This window comes from Uloborus diversus, chromosome 10, assembly GCF_026930045.1.
Source record: "Uloborus diversus isolate 005 chromosome 10, Udiv.v.3.1, whole genome shotgun sequence".
Lineage (NCBI taxonomy): Eukaryota > Metazoa > Arthropoda > Arachnida > Araneae > Uloboridae > Uloborus > Uloborus diversus.
This window is the reverse complement of record NC_072740.1, coordinates 112,511,148-112,525,953: the sequence shown is the minus strand read 5'-3', so window position 1 is coordinate 112,525,953 and position 14,806 is coordinate 112,511,148. Positions and strand designations below refer to the sequence as shown.

General features: G+C 32.7%; 1 protein-coding gene across 1 annotated transcript in view; it reads left to right on the top strand.

Moving 5' to 3' along the window:
- LOC129231134 (protein grainyhead-like) overlaps nt 1–14,806 on the top strand; it is a 211,357-nt gene that overhangs the window by 46,651 nt on the left and 149,900 nt on the right. The window contains exon 4 of the mRNA XM_054865381.1: nt 4,684–4,841. Within this exon, the coding sequence (XP_054721356.1) occupies nt 4,684–4,841 (158 nt within the window). The remainder of the gene's footprint in view (nt 1–4,683; nt 4,842–14,806) is intronic.

The window sequence follows — 14,806 nt, the reverse complement described above, 5'->3', positions numbered from 1 at the left end:
ACATGAGTCTAGGGCAAATTAAATAAAAAGCGTTTATAGTTTTTATTTGTCTTTAAAATATTATCCCACTTAAAATTCGTTATAAAATAAATGTAGTTGTTTCTGAAAATTGTATGAATTTCATGTTTACATGGATTATTAAAACCTTTTCTTTTTTTTGCGTTTGTACGGGGGGGGGGGGGGGGCACCATGATTAGAATTATCGCCACGGATGTCACCCATGCTAGGTACGCCACTGAATATACACACTCTATATAGCGGCAAATTAATGGTGAGTCGGAAGAGGAGAGGAACGAAGAACATACAGTTGCTATCTATAGATAAAAGTCATTGCTATTTAAATATATGGAAAAAAAATTCGATTTCAGTAACAATTTAAAAGAATCAAATGTACATATTACAAATTTAACCCTGAGTATCATAAATATTTGTAGGCATAAGCATCCAATATGGGAGATCATCTCGTTGCTCATGTCTCCGACTTAGCATTCTAAATATTCTCTTCATCACCTTCAACCTTTTGCTATTAGCAGAACTGATCGACTGTATTCTACGCATCCTTATCTCTGCCTAATGCTTCGAGCGTGAGTTCTCTCTGTCTAGTCAAGAATCAATTACTGGTCAGCACGTAACATTACAGACAGTTGCGTACTCAACTTTAATCACCAAACATAACTTCTATTAAAGATCTTTTTCTGCGTCAAAGAGCAACAGAAATGTCGTCATTTTCCCATGCTTTCCCAAAGTTTTAACAACTGACCTACCGGTTATTTCCGGATTCATAATGTTGCGTATTCTCTGGTTGATGACAGACTTTTTGTGACCTTTCTTCAGGTGAAATGAAATGTTCAACCACTCCTATCCGAACGAAATGGAATTGAATCTTATAGAAATTGAAGTTGAACTGTCTTAGAAGAGATCATCCAAAGGTCGTTAAAGCTGCTGATCTTGAGAAAACCAACGCTACACGCGGCTACTGAAAGAGAGTGCTTCGTTTCTTCATTGGCAAGCGTGATCACAATTAGGAGCGAAATAGCTTGTTAGAACGATCTCAAGGTTTAGTAAATAAGCAAATTATGTTTAAAGACTCTTGCGAGGTACTTACGCTTTTGAATTGTTTTTTTAAAGATATAAGATAAATAAACCTGCCATGGATTTCTTTTTCAAGCAAAGTTTATGTATATAGGCTCAAGTTTCTAGGTAGTCTCGTTGAAGAGTAAGTTGTCAAAAATGGGAGAATGCATTTGACATTACAGAAAAGTAGTTGAAGCAGGCAAGTGTTATGCAATTTAGAAAACAGATTTGGTGCGAAGGCAACTCTCTAAAGCTTCAACAACAGTAAAATGGCTTAGCATCAGGGCCGCCGAGAACCAAGGCCCTTGTCAGTTTGGTCTTATGCGACTCCAATTCGGAACCGGGCCCCTAGAGACTGACATGGCTTCTCGTCGGCCTTGCTTAGCATAGTTACCCCTTTTTATACTTAAATTTAAATTTTGTTACAATAATGTATTATGCATTATGCTAGGAAATATGTGTACCATTGACAATAATCAAGAAAAAAAACAGCTAACATTTTGTTAAATTTTAAAGTTTCCTTGTTATAGTAAAAAGATAAATATACCAAGCATCTATTACAGTTGCTTCAGTCCAGTTTTTCTGCAACACAGTTCCGATGAAAATAAAACGTGAACAATAATTATATTTTATTTATTTATTTATTTATTTCCTGCTCTCTATCTAACGATTGTGTTTCAGTTTTTACATTTTCAAGGACACCATAATGATCGGTTCTTAAACGTATTTATTAAGAAAAGAGAACCCAATTATTTTCTGTTCTTTAATACTCAATTGTGATGTGTAGGAAACAAATTGCCTTGATTTCTGAAAAGTTGGAAGTGATTTGCATTGAATTTTTCAAAGCAAACAAGCCGCAATTTCCCTTTTAGGTTTTTTTCTCTTAATGAAACTACACCAATATCTAACAGAAGAAAGCTTTTCTTGGTTGTTATTTCATGTAATTGTTGCTTTTCGTAACATCTGTGTGATTTGTGGTAATTTATTTAGTCGCCAAAAGCAAATGACGTTTAAATAGTTGCTGCATATGAATGTGGCTAATTGTAGTATTGTTGTTCGTTAATAACGATTTGCTTTTTGTTTTTATTTTCATCGTGCTTAATATGATTAAAAGTAGTTTAAATTGGTCACCCAAAGCAAATGAGATTTAAACAGATGTTGCATTTAAACGTGCCAAAATGTAGTGGAGCTGAATATTAAATGCTGACTTACTTTTTGAATTTTACTTTAATCGCATGTAATGATGGAGCGTAGATGATACGGAGCTGTAACGCGTGAAATTGAAAAAAAAAATACTGCAATATCAGGTGGGAAAAGGTAGCCAATCTATGAGAAGATTTATTTTCAGCCTTAAGATTTTTTTTTTCCCAATTTCTGTAACAGAGTGATTTTTTAATATCTCTAGTGACTATCACTTTTTAATTTTGAGTTTTCTGTTTTTATAACAGATTCTAATTGTATAAACACTTGGTATGGATTTTTATAATGCTAATAAAAACTCACCTAGTTATTTTGTAGATGTTTTGGTGATGTCAGTCAATTTGTAAATTTTGCATCGTAAATTGAGATCGGATATTTAATACTTAAATTCACATGAAATTTTATTAAGGATATTACATAGAAACTTTCTTATTGAATCTAAACATTTCTGCTTGTGTTTTCGTTGATGCCTCAGAAACACTTGATACCCTGAAGTGTTCAGATCATTGAAGTTTAAATAAGGTGTTGTCTCCTAACCGTCGCTGTTTCCAAACTAAACCTTTACCTTTTAAACGTTTTTTTTTTAAACCAGAAGCAGTAGTTATTCCGGCTGGGAAAAAAGTAAAACTAAAACTTGGGAATAAAATTCAAGTTCCATCCCTCGTTTACTTGTAAGAAATAATATTTTACTCGAGTAAGAAAACAAAGGAAATGGACACAGACACAGTTTATGAAAGCATATCGTTTATTTTTACTAATGCGTGGTAATCGAAATCGGCTTTTCTAATATTAATAAAATATCTATTAACTGTCAAGTACTACGACAATTGTGATACTAAAACCATACTCACTTTTAAAATCTTGCTAAGGCAAGATTTCCCCCGTGGGGATTAGCCAAAGAATTCTTACACCTATGTGTATAACCATAAAAGAATTTGTGATATGGCTTTTTTTTATGCCAAGGTTTCTGGTTAGTTTCAACCCCCAAAACCAATTTCGCTGCTCAGTCATGAAGCATTTGATTAACTTTCGTAAAAAAAAAAAAAAAGAAAGAAAATTAATTTGAATTCTGAAATTTTGAATCCAATTTATGTTTTTCGCAATCACGAACTGAGACAGGACCCTACTCATTGGAGTTATTGTTTCTAGAAACGGCTCCTGTCCCCCCCAAGCCTGCCTCTCCTCCTGGGCGGTTACGTGTGCATAGTTGTGTGTGTGCGTAGACCTGTGTGTATGTACGTAGGCGTGTATGAGTGTATGTGTGTGAAGTCGTGTGTGTGTATGTGTGTGTGTGTGTGTGTATGTGTGTGAATGTGCGTGTGTGTAGGACATGGACGCCTCCGACCAGGAGATCGGATAGCTCAAAACCGGAGCAGCCACGCCGCGCCGCCAGCAGAGGACGGTGGGCAGTGGTGCTGCAAAGGCTTCTGGTCCAAGTTGAAAAAGGCACGGACACCAAAAACGGTCAAATGAGAACAATAAGCAATCATGATTGCTCAAAAAAAAAAAAGCATTTTTATCTATTTTACTTAAGCTTGAGTTTACTAACTTGCATATTTGAATTACGCTGAAAATAAAACTCGAAAATAATGTCCAATTCCAACATTTTACTATTATCTGTGGAAAATCAAAAACGTGTTGCTTCAAATATCTTAAATTTGTCACATTAATTATTTAATAAGACGTTAAATTGTTATTTGTCAGTTTTGTCGATACTGCGGTTTATCTTCCCACGACAAATATAATATACTCACTGCCAAAAGATAAGCACGGAAAGAAAAATTTAACTTTCTTGAGCCAATCTAAATCGATAACATTGGGGCTCCGAAACGGCCAAGTTTCCCAAACTCTTATTTTAGTATTTTAAGAATGATAAAAAAAGTCCCCTCCTCCTCCCCCTCAAGTTTTTTGCAGGTGATTTAACTTTTGGAAATGAGTGTGTAATATATTTTAGTTTTTTATTTTCGCACTTTCGAATGAAGCTTTTAATCCAGCCAATACACATCACCAATGTCATCTATACTCTAAAATTCACAAGAATTCTTGGCGATATTTTGAAAGCATTTTTATTATTTCGTTTCTTCTATAACCGTGAGAAAAAATTCGTTAGGGATATCTTTGTTGATGAAAAATAAAACTGGTAACTGTATCTTAAATGTTTTCTTTAGACCGCTTTTCGCCTACATGTGTTCAGAAAATTCAGACAACCGTTATTAAACAGAAACGCTGTAGTGCTTGAGCGGGGTTAACGGATTTACCATATTTTTTAATTAAGGATTCTTCAACTTTTAAGTTCTTTATGAAATTGAAATACTTTAAACTAAAATGTATTTAATTTTCTTCTGAACTTAATTTGAATTTTATCTGTAAATATTATTAAATTTTGATTGATTTTAAATTGCTTTGCAGATTTTCGATTATTCTGACATAACTCAAGCACAAGTGCTTCTGCAAACAACGGAGCCGTCTACAAGTCGACCGGCCAGTACACAGTCGGGATCTTCTAGAAGATCCTGGCATGAATACAGCCGTAATTCGGAAGTTGACAAAATCCAGATACCAAAATTGTAAGTATTTATCTTACGAATTTTCACCCGTTATATTTTATTCTTAACTACCGGAATTTCTACATTTCTTTAAAACACAAGGCATTGGGATTCAGTACTTTTTTATTATTGTTGAGCACATTCTGAGCAATTGTGTGAGAATTTACTTAAAAAAAACAAAAACAAAACTAGAAATTTATAGCCCTTTTTGAATTTGTGAGTGAAAAAGAACACTAATTTCCGATTTCCCCTTTCTGATTTGATATTGTCTAGGTACTTTCGAGTTGGTTTCAATTGCTAATTTTTAAGAAGTAACGCAAATAATATTTCATAGCATTTACGGATTTAAACATTCGATGCATGATGTTCTTGTAAAGTAATGATGGTGACACATTTGGTATAGTACTTTTGTGGAACGTATTTGGCATCACCCCGAAGATCGTTTTAAGATGGTGTCATTTAAATGTCAATGAACATTTATTGTAAAATTTACACAGATGAAGCTTGGAAGAATATTTTTATCGAAAACCATAAAAAAAAAAAAAAACTTTAAAATAACAGAAATTTTTTTTTTCTCTCGAACATAAAGCATCACTTACTGGCAATCAAAATATTTAGCTCGCATCTATCTTAACAATGTTACAAAAATCCACCATTAAAAATGTGTCCTTTTTAATGTTTCGCAAGTCAAATCGATATATTCCCACTTAGCTATTTAATAATTTCTGATTAAAAGCATTAGTCATCCCGGGAATAGACCTAGGACACCACTGGCTATGTGCCCTCCACCTGAAAAATAAAAGAGTCAAAAATATCTGTAGAAGTACCAGAATACATTCAAAACATTGAAAGTTTTTAACCTATCGAACCTTTTACAACTGCCTTTGCACTCTACGGAATGGAAGAAGTGTTTGGTGTTGTCTGCCTGGTGTAACTATTTAGTACGTAAGAAGTGCTTTCGTGAAAGATCTATCCCTAAATTTCTTTTATAATGCATGCATTATAGAAATAAATACCCCTGAAAAATAGAAAAGTCAAAAATATCTGTTGAGGTATCAGAACACTGTAAAAACGATTCAGAAACGATCCTGGAAAATAATGGGCAGCTGATGTGCCCAATTTCTTCCAGTAACATATCTTGGAAAAACCAGGAACGCTTTCCGCTAAAAGTCAGTAACCTTTCTGAAATTAACCTCGATACTTTATGAAGACGTGCGAAATCTGCCCTGTTAAAGCCAGTCATGTCTCTAGAACCTTTTAGAAAAATTAAGTAGGTTTAGTGTAATTGATTAGAACCTTCCTAATTTAAAAAGAAGGCTCCATAAATATCAGAGCGACCAAGGCCAAAGCTATGCAAGAAGGAACCAAGCATATCTCATGCCTGCAATTCCTGCCTTGCAAAGCTGAAGCTATCCATTGACATTTTCACCCTCATTGAGAGCTTAGTCAATCTGGACAGGCCGTAAGCAACCTTAGGCCGATACATATAATAAACACGCTCATTCAATTTTTAAACTGGTTGCTAAAAATATTTTCTACAACAGTGAAAAGTCTGCACGCGTGCAACTTGTAGCGATTCAGGAAACTTTTTTGTGATTATACTTGTTTATACGGGGAATAGGTGAACACGTCAAAAATCCCGAGGCATTCCATGGAAATAACCAGTAACGTTTCGGAATTTTTTTACAGTGAACGTACAAAACATCATCAGTATACGTCAATTTTTACCTACATTAACTGCTTTTACTCTCCTCGGAATGATAAAAATATTAAGTACTGCTCTGATATAAATATTAGGTACTTGAGAAGAGCTTTCAGGAAACACCTACCCTCAGATTTCTGCTGTAATACATCTACATTATAGATATAAAAAAAACCTTTTTCTGAAAAATAAGAAAGTCGAAAGAACAAGTAGAAGTACCAGAATATACAAGAGATCGATAGTTTAACCTATATAGTAAAACCTATTTCCTTATTTCTGCTGCAATACATCCATTATAGATATAAAAGGCCCTCATCCTGAAAAAAAGGAAAGTTGCAAATATCCAGAATATACAATAGTTTTAATCTAAAACAATTGCTCTTGCACTCTTCAGAAAGATAGGAGTCTGAAATATTCCGGCCTTGGTGTAAATATTTGGTACGTGAGAAGTACTTTCAGGAAATAATTCCAAAATTTCTGTTGTAATACACGCTTTATAGCTCAAAACATATAATCAGAAAACAAGAAAGATTTGATCTAGATTCCCCAATCTTTCTTAACAGTTTATAAGACAATGGATCTAGGGATAAATACTATAATTTACAAATTTAGCGAGCAATTTTTGTCATTTCTCAAGCTCCTGAATAAAAGATAGCCAAAAATGAACAAAAAATGAAGAGAATAACAGTCAGTGAGTGTGTATTAACTTTTCCTCACATTTTAACCGGCTATTACTATTTTGCTTATAGTGTTATGCATAATGACAGCTAGTATGTAATCAAAAAACATCATGGGATCAATGTAATTTAATATCATTCATAGAGATTTCTCAGTCTCACACACACCCATAATATTATGGGAGACAATAGCTGGAAGGACCCCCTTCCAAACGCCCGCGCATGTTCAATAGTCCAGCCATTGTTCAAGTTGGCTTCGTGAGCTAATAATTTGGCCAGTCTTGAGTTCGCCTGAATATTTTAAGCATGACGAGGAGGGTGGTGAGTTTCTAGTTGTTGTAAAGTATACATAGTGATAATACGGATATTTTGGCGTGACTTTTTCTTTTTTTTTCTTCTTACATTGGTGGTCAGTAGTGTGATATAGGAAACACCCGTCGTGATACGTGCAGTAGAGATGTGTTTCATATTCGTCGTTTCCCGAAGTTTGAGAAACGTAAGGTATTATTACAGCGATCAGATTTGTATGATATCTTATTTTCCTTAAAAAATGTATTTTCTTTGAAGGCGTTGTGGTTGCGTGAATATATTGTTATTTTTCTTTTGTGGTTTGGTTTTTCAAAAGTAATAGGTCATAACCTGTCTGCGTATTTCCCTTGGGTTAAAAGGAAGAATGAATGCATGGTGTAAATACATTCTTTTCAGTGACGTAATTAGACATTTAATTTATTTATTTGAAAATGAGGTTTTGAAACTACGTAATTCAATCACAAATTTATGCAAATAAAACATATATGTGCTCGAACTTCAATTAGCTTAAAAAGTGCCTGCAACTGATATCAATAACCGCTGCAGCTAGCTTCAAACTTGCTGTTTTTGGTTTTAATTTAAGACTCTGTTGGGGTTTTTATATCAGATATTTTCAAAAACTCTGATTTTTCATTATCATATCATTAGTGTCTTGTTATCAATTTAGTGCAACACTGTATATTTCCTCCTTTTTACATGAAAAATCCAATGTATCCAACAGTTTTAGTTTTTCACAAGTACGTTTAAACTGACTATTTAAGAATGAATATTTTGTCAGAAAATAACTTTTTTTGGCTTCTTCTATCAATAATCTTCATGCTTGTTTGTCGACTTTTACGTCAAATAATTGATCTTTTGTTTTCCACATTGTATTTTTATCAATCTTTGGTTCAGAACACTATGAAACAGCAGCTTTGTATTAGCCATTTTTCTGCGTATTTTTCGTTGTTCTTGTTAATTGCTAGAATTTCGATAAATTGCTAGTTGGAAGCCATCGACAAGCATGTTAATCAACTCTGACGTCATGCGTTGGTGTCTTAAACAATTATTCAAAGATCAGATATTATTGTGATCATATTTATCTACTGTAATGTCAAAACATGTTGAAATGTTTTTAGCATTTTCTATCGATCCATTAACCGATGTTTTATATCATTACCGATTTTTGTCGATTATGCCATCATATTTTTAGTAATCTCTCTGAACACACCTATCAGAGAGATGTTTCTATGAATTTATTTTTGCAATTTTTTTAGTTTTGCCTTTTTATGCCAGAGTTTGGAGCACTGTTTGTCGTACCAACGTTGGCATTTGTTACTCGGGACACCATGTACTGATGTCTCAATCTTTTGATCCTAATCCAACAATAAATAAAAGTATTTTTTTTTAATAATCATAAATAACAAAGCTTGGACCAGAAGAATATGACTTTCATCTTTCTTTCCAAAGCTGATTTGTATTTTTTCACCTACTTCAGAATTGAGGTAGTGAGAAGTAAAGGGATGCAAGTGCACATTTTCAAGTATTGAATAAAACGACTTTAAAGATAACATCCTAGGTAGGCTAACATTGATTTTTTTTTCTAAATCCTGCTGTACAGCAGCACCTACCAGGGATACCAGAACTATATCTTGCCCCAAGACAGACGAGTGGTTCACCTACCGTATGTGCTGGTTGTCTCAAAATTTTTCATTTTGCCACTTACATTCCTTTGCTTCTCACTTCCTCAATTAGTTTTACAATTGAGGCAGTGAGAAGCAAAAGGATGTAAGTGGACATTTTCAAGTTTTAAGTAAAAGGCGTTTAAAAATAACATATTAGGTAGGCTTTATTTGAATTTTTTTTTTTCTAAATCATGCTGTATAGCAGCAACTTCCTGGGCTACTAGTACCATCTCTTGCCCCAAGACAGAGGAGAGGTTCACATATCATGTGTACTGGTTATCTCCAAATTTTTAATTTTGCCACTTACATCCTTTTACTTCTCACTGCCTCGATTGAGGCAGTGAGAAGCAAAAGGCTGTAAGTGGACATTTTCAAAATTTGAGTAAAACACGTTTAAAGATAAGGTCCTATATGTAGGCTTTCATTGAAAAGTTTTTCTAAACCATGCTGTGTAACAGCACCTACCAGGGCTGCTAGTATTATCGCTTGTCCTAAGACTGAGAAGAGGTTCATTTACCATTTATAGTGGTTATCTCCAAATCTTTAATTTTGCCACTTACATCCCTTTGCTTCTCACTGTCTCAATTGTCAACAAATCTAAATGAACAAATTATAAATATTTGATCCAGATTTCAGTTTAGCAAAAATGTTCTCCTCTTTCATTTGCACCTGTTCCGTCTTTTCATCGCCAAAAATGCCATTGTGCTTTCACGCATCCTATTTACATATCTGTTCAAAGATTCTCCATTTTTTCATTTATTCCTTTACCAAGAGATTCTTTCGCGAGAGTGAATTTGCGGTCCACCCTTACCCATAGAATTTCGAGGGTGGAACTTTTGTCTATTTTTTACGCCCGTCTACGAACAACAGGTAGACGTGATACCAAAAAAACTCCTGGTCAATTCTCTTAGTGTCTTTTATTCGTTACATCCAAGTGAAGATTTTTGTTTTTGACCCGTTTCTAGAAGAGTTCTTGGAGAAAGTTAAAGGTTGGACAATTTTCATGGGTAGCTTGTTGTACCTTTTCTCTCTAGTGTCAGCAATTTATATAAAATTGTTATTTTACGGAAGATTTAATGTATTTGATGAAATTTTGAACAATTTCAATTTTTACTAAAAAATTAAACTTTTATTATTTCAATATAATTAAGAAGTGGGGGGGGGGAATATTTGTAGTAAGCTTTTTTGCTTTTTTCTATAGCTAAAACAATAAATTTTCTCTACAGTTAAAATAATTAGACTAGATTACGAAAAATATTTACTGTATTTTTTCCCCTAAAGGTGTTTAATGATTGTGAATACAAATCCAGAAAATTTCTATGTTTCTCAGCACTGTAAAATTTCGTGAAAAATTTATTTGAGTGCTTAGAAATATTTGAGATTGGTATCAAACAGAAGCAGTTTTAATGTAGAAATTTAACATAAAGTAAGGATCTTTTATACTTTATTTCTGCTGCTTTCAGAGTAGAAATTTAAGTCTTACCAGTAGTGCCAATGAAGCGTCATTTTAAAGCTGAAGTAGTTAGACTTATTTAAGGAACTCGATTTTCTTTTTCAATTTGATACTGTTCTTATTTAACTAAAAATACTATTTTAAAAAAATGTTCAAAATTACGTTTAAACCAAATAATGGAACGTTGTAATGATTTTTTTTCGATCTTTGTAAACGTTCATAAGTTTACCAGAAACATATTTGTGAACTTATTCATCTTTGTCTTTTTTTTTCTTTTTTTGATATTTAGTGCAAAGATAAGTTCTTTTATTATAGAAATAAATCTTAATCTATGCGTTTAACTATTTTTTTTCAGTTACATCAGAAATATCGTAAGATGTTCATGTTTCTTTCTTTTCAAACATCTTTTGAACGGAAATAAAATTTTAACTTTAGGTGCTGATTTTCATTTGTTTCACACGCTTCCAGTCTTCTATACCACATATTTGTTTGAAAACTAAATAAATTGGAAAATAAAATAGTTGTTATAGTCTGTGTTTGGAAGATACAAAAGGAAAAACTTGATGTTTCACTATGTTATAAATGTTCTGATCAAATTCGACTTATTAAAAAAAAAAAAAAAAACCATCTAGGGATGCAATGGAAGATGGCACAACAAGAAGATATTCTTACCGTTTTGCAGAGATGCAATTATACTTTCAAATATTTGACTTCTTGAATTTGAAAAATTAACAACACATTTAACTGCTTTTTCTTTTCTTTCATGACAATAGTTTTTCTTATGTGAAACACAAAGCATGAAAATACGTTCGGTTAAATCTTTGATGCATATTTCTGATTTTTTTTCTGCGTGAAATACGCTTGCTGAGGCATTAGATATATTTCTGCCTGAAAGTAACAATAATCTAATGTAACAAAAATAAATTTGCACGCTTTAAAAAGCATTTTCTCAAGTAAACACACGATTAGTTGAAGTTGCTCTAAATAACTTCGTAAAGGTTTCTTAATAACTTATTTGTGAGCTAAAGACATTGTGTTTGCTTGAATTTTGGAGTTATAGATGCGTAAAACAGCGTGTTTAATAGCACTATTTCGGGGAAAAATACTTATGAAATAAATACAAACTTGATTAGTGTTTTTTGAGTAAAACTCTACAACTCTCCGTATGGAAATATTCTATAGAAAGAACAATTTAATTTTGCAACAAAATCATGAAACGCACTTTGAATATGCAGCTTTAATTCCAGTTCTAACTTCAAGCTGCGAATTTCAGAAAAATAACGCGGCATTTAGATTGAAAAAGCGGCATACATTTTGATAGAAATTAAAATTATACTTGTAACCTTTGTGGTTTTGTGGTTGGCATCAAAGTTCCCAGAAAGCAGATCCCGTGTTTTGTAAACTCTATAATTTCTATGAAATAAACTGAAATTTGTTGTCGTCAAGTATAAAGAACTCAAACCATTAGGAATTATCATACAAGAAGGAAAAAAAAAGTATTTCCCCATAATACGGTAACGAGTGGTGATTCAGTGAAGGTTTTGGCCTTTGTCCTTTTTTGCAAAGAGAATGGCAACTGCTGTTGCCATCCCCACACATATAAAAACATTGTAATTTATATATCGCAATAAAACTGGTGATATATAGTTCGATACTAACGTGTAGTCTTTTTCATGCTTCAGATCTGAAATTGCTCATTGAAATTTATTCTACAGGGCTGTAACCAGTGAATAATGTGAAAGTCATATTTTTCTCTTCATTTTCAGTATTGTCTGTTTTATATTCTGTTGCTTCGGCAATGTTTTTTCAAATTTAACGATGCAAGTGAACTGTTTCACAAACTCATTTGAAATTTTATTTGTTGTCAATTTAATGATCTTCTGCTTGTAAGAAGTTACTTTGTATGTGTGTCAATAGTACTTGCTCGAATATGTATTAGTCATTGTTTCATCACTTTGAGAACATGAATCTTTCTCAAAGAAACTTTTATTTAATGTCTGACCATCAAGGTATGGCATAATTTATTGAAATAGATATTTCTTTTGGTACATGAGGAAGAAACTGTGTTTTGGACGTAGTTGAACGTGATTAGTGTTCACTTCATAGGTACTAGAACGTATTCTCTAAAATATACAAGGAACTTATTAATCAAAGCTGCAAATTAATTAACAAAAATATAGTATACACTGCGATTTTTTTCAGTCGATACACACCAGAAGGTTTCGAGTGATAAAATATTGTAAATTGAGCTATTGATGACAATATGATCTTTAAGGACAGCGGCATCATTCTATTCTATTTTTACCTCTAAAAGGTTCTCAGTTACAAATTATGCTTAGTTTCTATTTCCTAGCTTGCTTGTATTCTTAGTTGCTTTAGCAATTTTGTCTTTGGAAAATCTCTTGTTCTATTCTGCAAGTCAAATTCGTTAATCTCAGTCATATTCATTAAGACACTTGAACGAACTTGTGAAATTATCTACATTTGCTACTAAAAGGTATGTTTTTGCCAATTTAACTTAGATTTTTGAAAATTGTCTGAACTAAATAGGACTACATTAATCGCAAACATAAAGTCTTAAGGCAAAATGGCTGTTTTTTTCAAGCGGGTCAATTACTATAGATTTATCTATTTATTATTATTATTATTATCATTATTTTTGAGGCGTTATCTTGTCTTATCACGATTCAGTCACATTTGAGAAAAAAAAAGATAGTGATCCATTTTTAGGGATAGAATTATTTTTGTTTTATTAGATTGAAAAGAGAAAATTATCAAAAATAACTAAGACAATATTAGTCGCAAACATAAAACCTTAAGGCGAAATGGCAGTATTTTTGCAAAAGTCAACTAATATAGACTTTTTTTTTTTTTTTTGAGGAGTTATCATCTGGTTAATCACGATTCAGTCATCTTTGAGAGGGGGAAAAAGACAAAGACTCATTTATGTGGATAATATTATTTTCAATTTATTAGACTGAAAATTTCCGACTATTTTGATCATCACGGATTCAGCTACATTCCGAAAAATATTCTAAATGCATTTCATAGGAGGTAAATTATCAGACGGTAAGTTTTAATTACATAGAAACTTTCCAATTCTTTTGAAAATATCCTCTATTCAATCGCTTCTGAGCAGAAATGTTATAGATTCATTTCAAGGAAAAATATGTCTTGAAATGAATCATATACAAGATTGAAACTTTCCACCCTTTTGTAATTATGGATTTAGCCTTAAACGAAACGATATTATAGATTCAGTCGAAGACAGATTAGAATCTGAAAATTGAAAAATTCTCGCCTCAGACTTCAGTCGAAAAACATACTGGTGGACGGTCAGAAACTTCCAAGCTCAAACAAACAAACAAAATTACGAAAATAGAATATAAATAACTTATAAACATACGAGCGTGTCCACTACAATAACAGAAGATGCGTATCTTAAGAATATAATAAGAATTTAGTGCTCTTAAAGGGTCAGAATGGATGAGGTTCATGGAACGAAGGATTAACTGGTAAGCTGTCAAAGTGGGCAGCCAAATAAATGAATCAAAGACGACAGGGAAAATGGAACTGACAAAACAGAAGATGAATGAGATTAGATTCCAAAGAAGGTAGATAATGACATTTTCTCTCTTGGATCAAGTGAACTCAAATTAAATTTATTGCGGACTTAGTTCTGGTTTTTATGTATATTAGTTGCCTGAACTTCTTCGAGTTTCCGCTTTAAACTTCCAGCCAAAATTTTCAATTTGGTAGGAATTAAACGCCCTTTATTGTTATTATTAACTAGAAAGCAATTGAAGCACTTTCTGCAAAAGAAGATAACTCCAAAAATTCAATTTTCAAAAGACCCGTTTTAAAGCTTAAAACACCAAATGACATTTTTAATTATTTTTAAATTTTTTATGACTTTTCTTATGTATCTGTATTGAAAAGCATACAAGGGGAGTTATTAAAACATAAAAAAGAATACTTTAAGCTCTAATGTTTTTGTATCTTATTTCTGATGTGGCTTGAAGTGGCTCTTTGAACCAGGCTAGCAGAAAAATTCAATGAAAGATTGTTCTTAACACTAGGTGAATGTAACTCGTGAAATCCAACGATTTTAGTTGTTAAATGCAGGTTAATTTTGAGATTTAAGTAGGCGTTTTCTTTCTTCTAAGAGCAGACAATTTCGC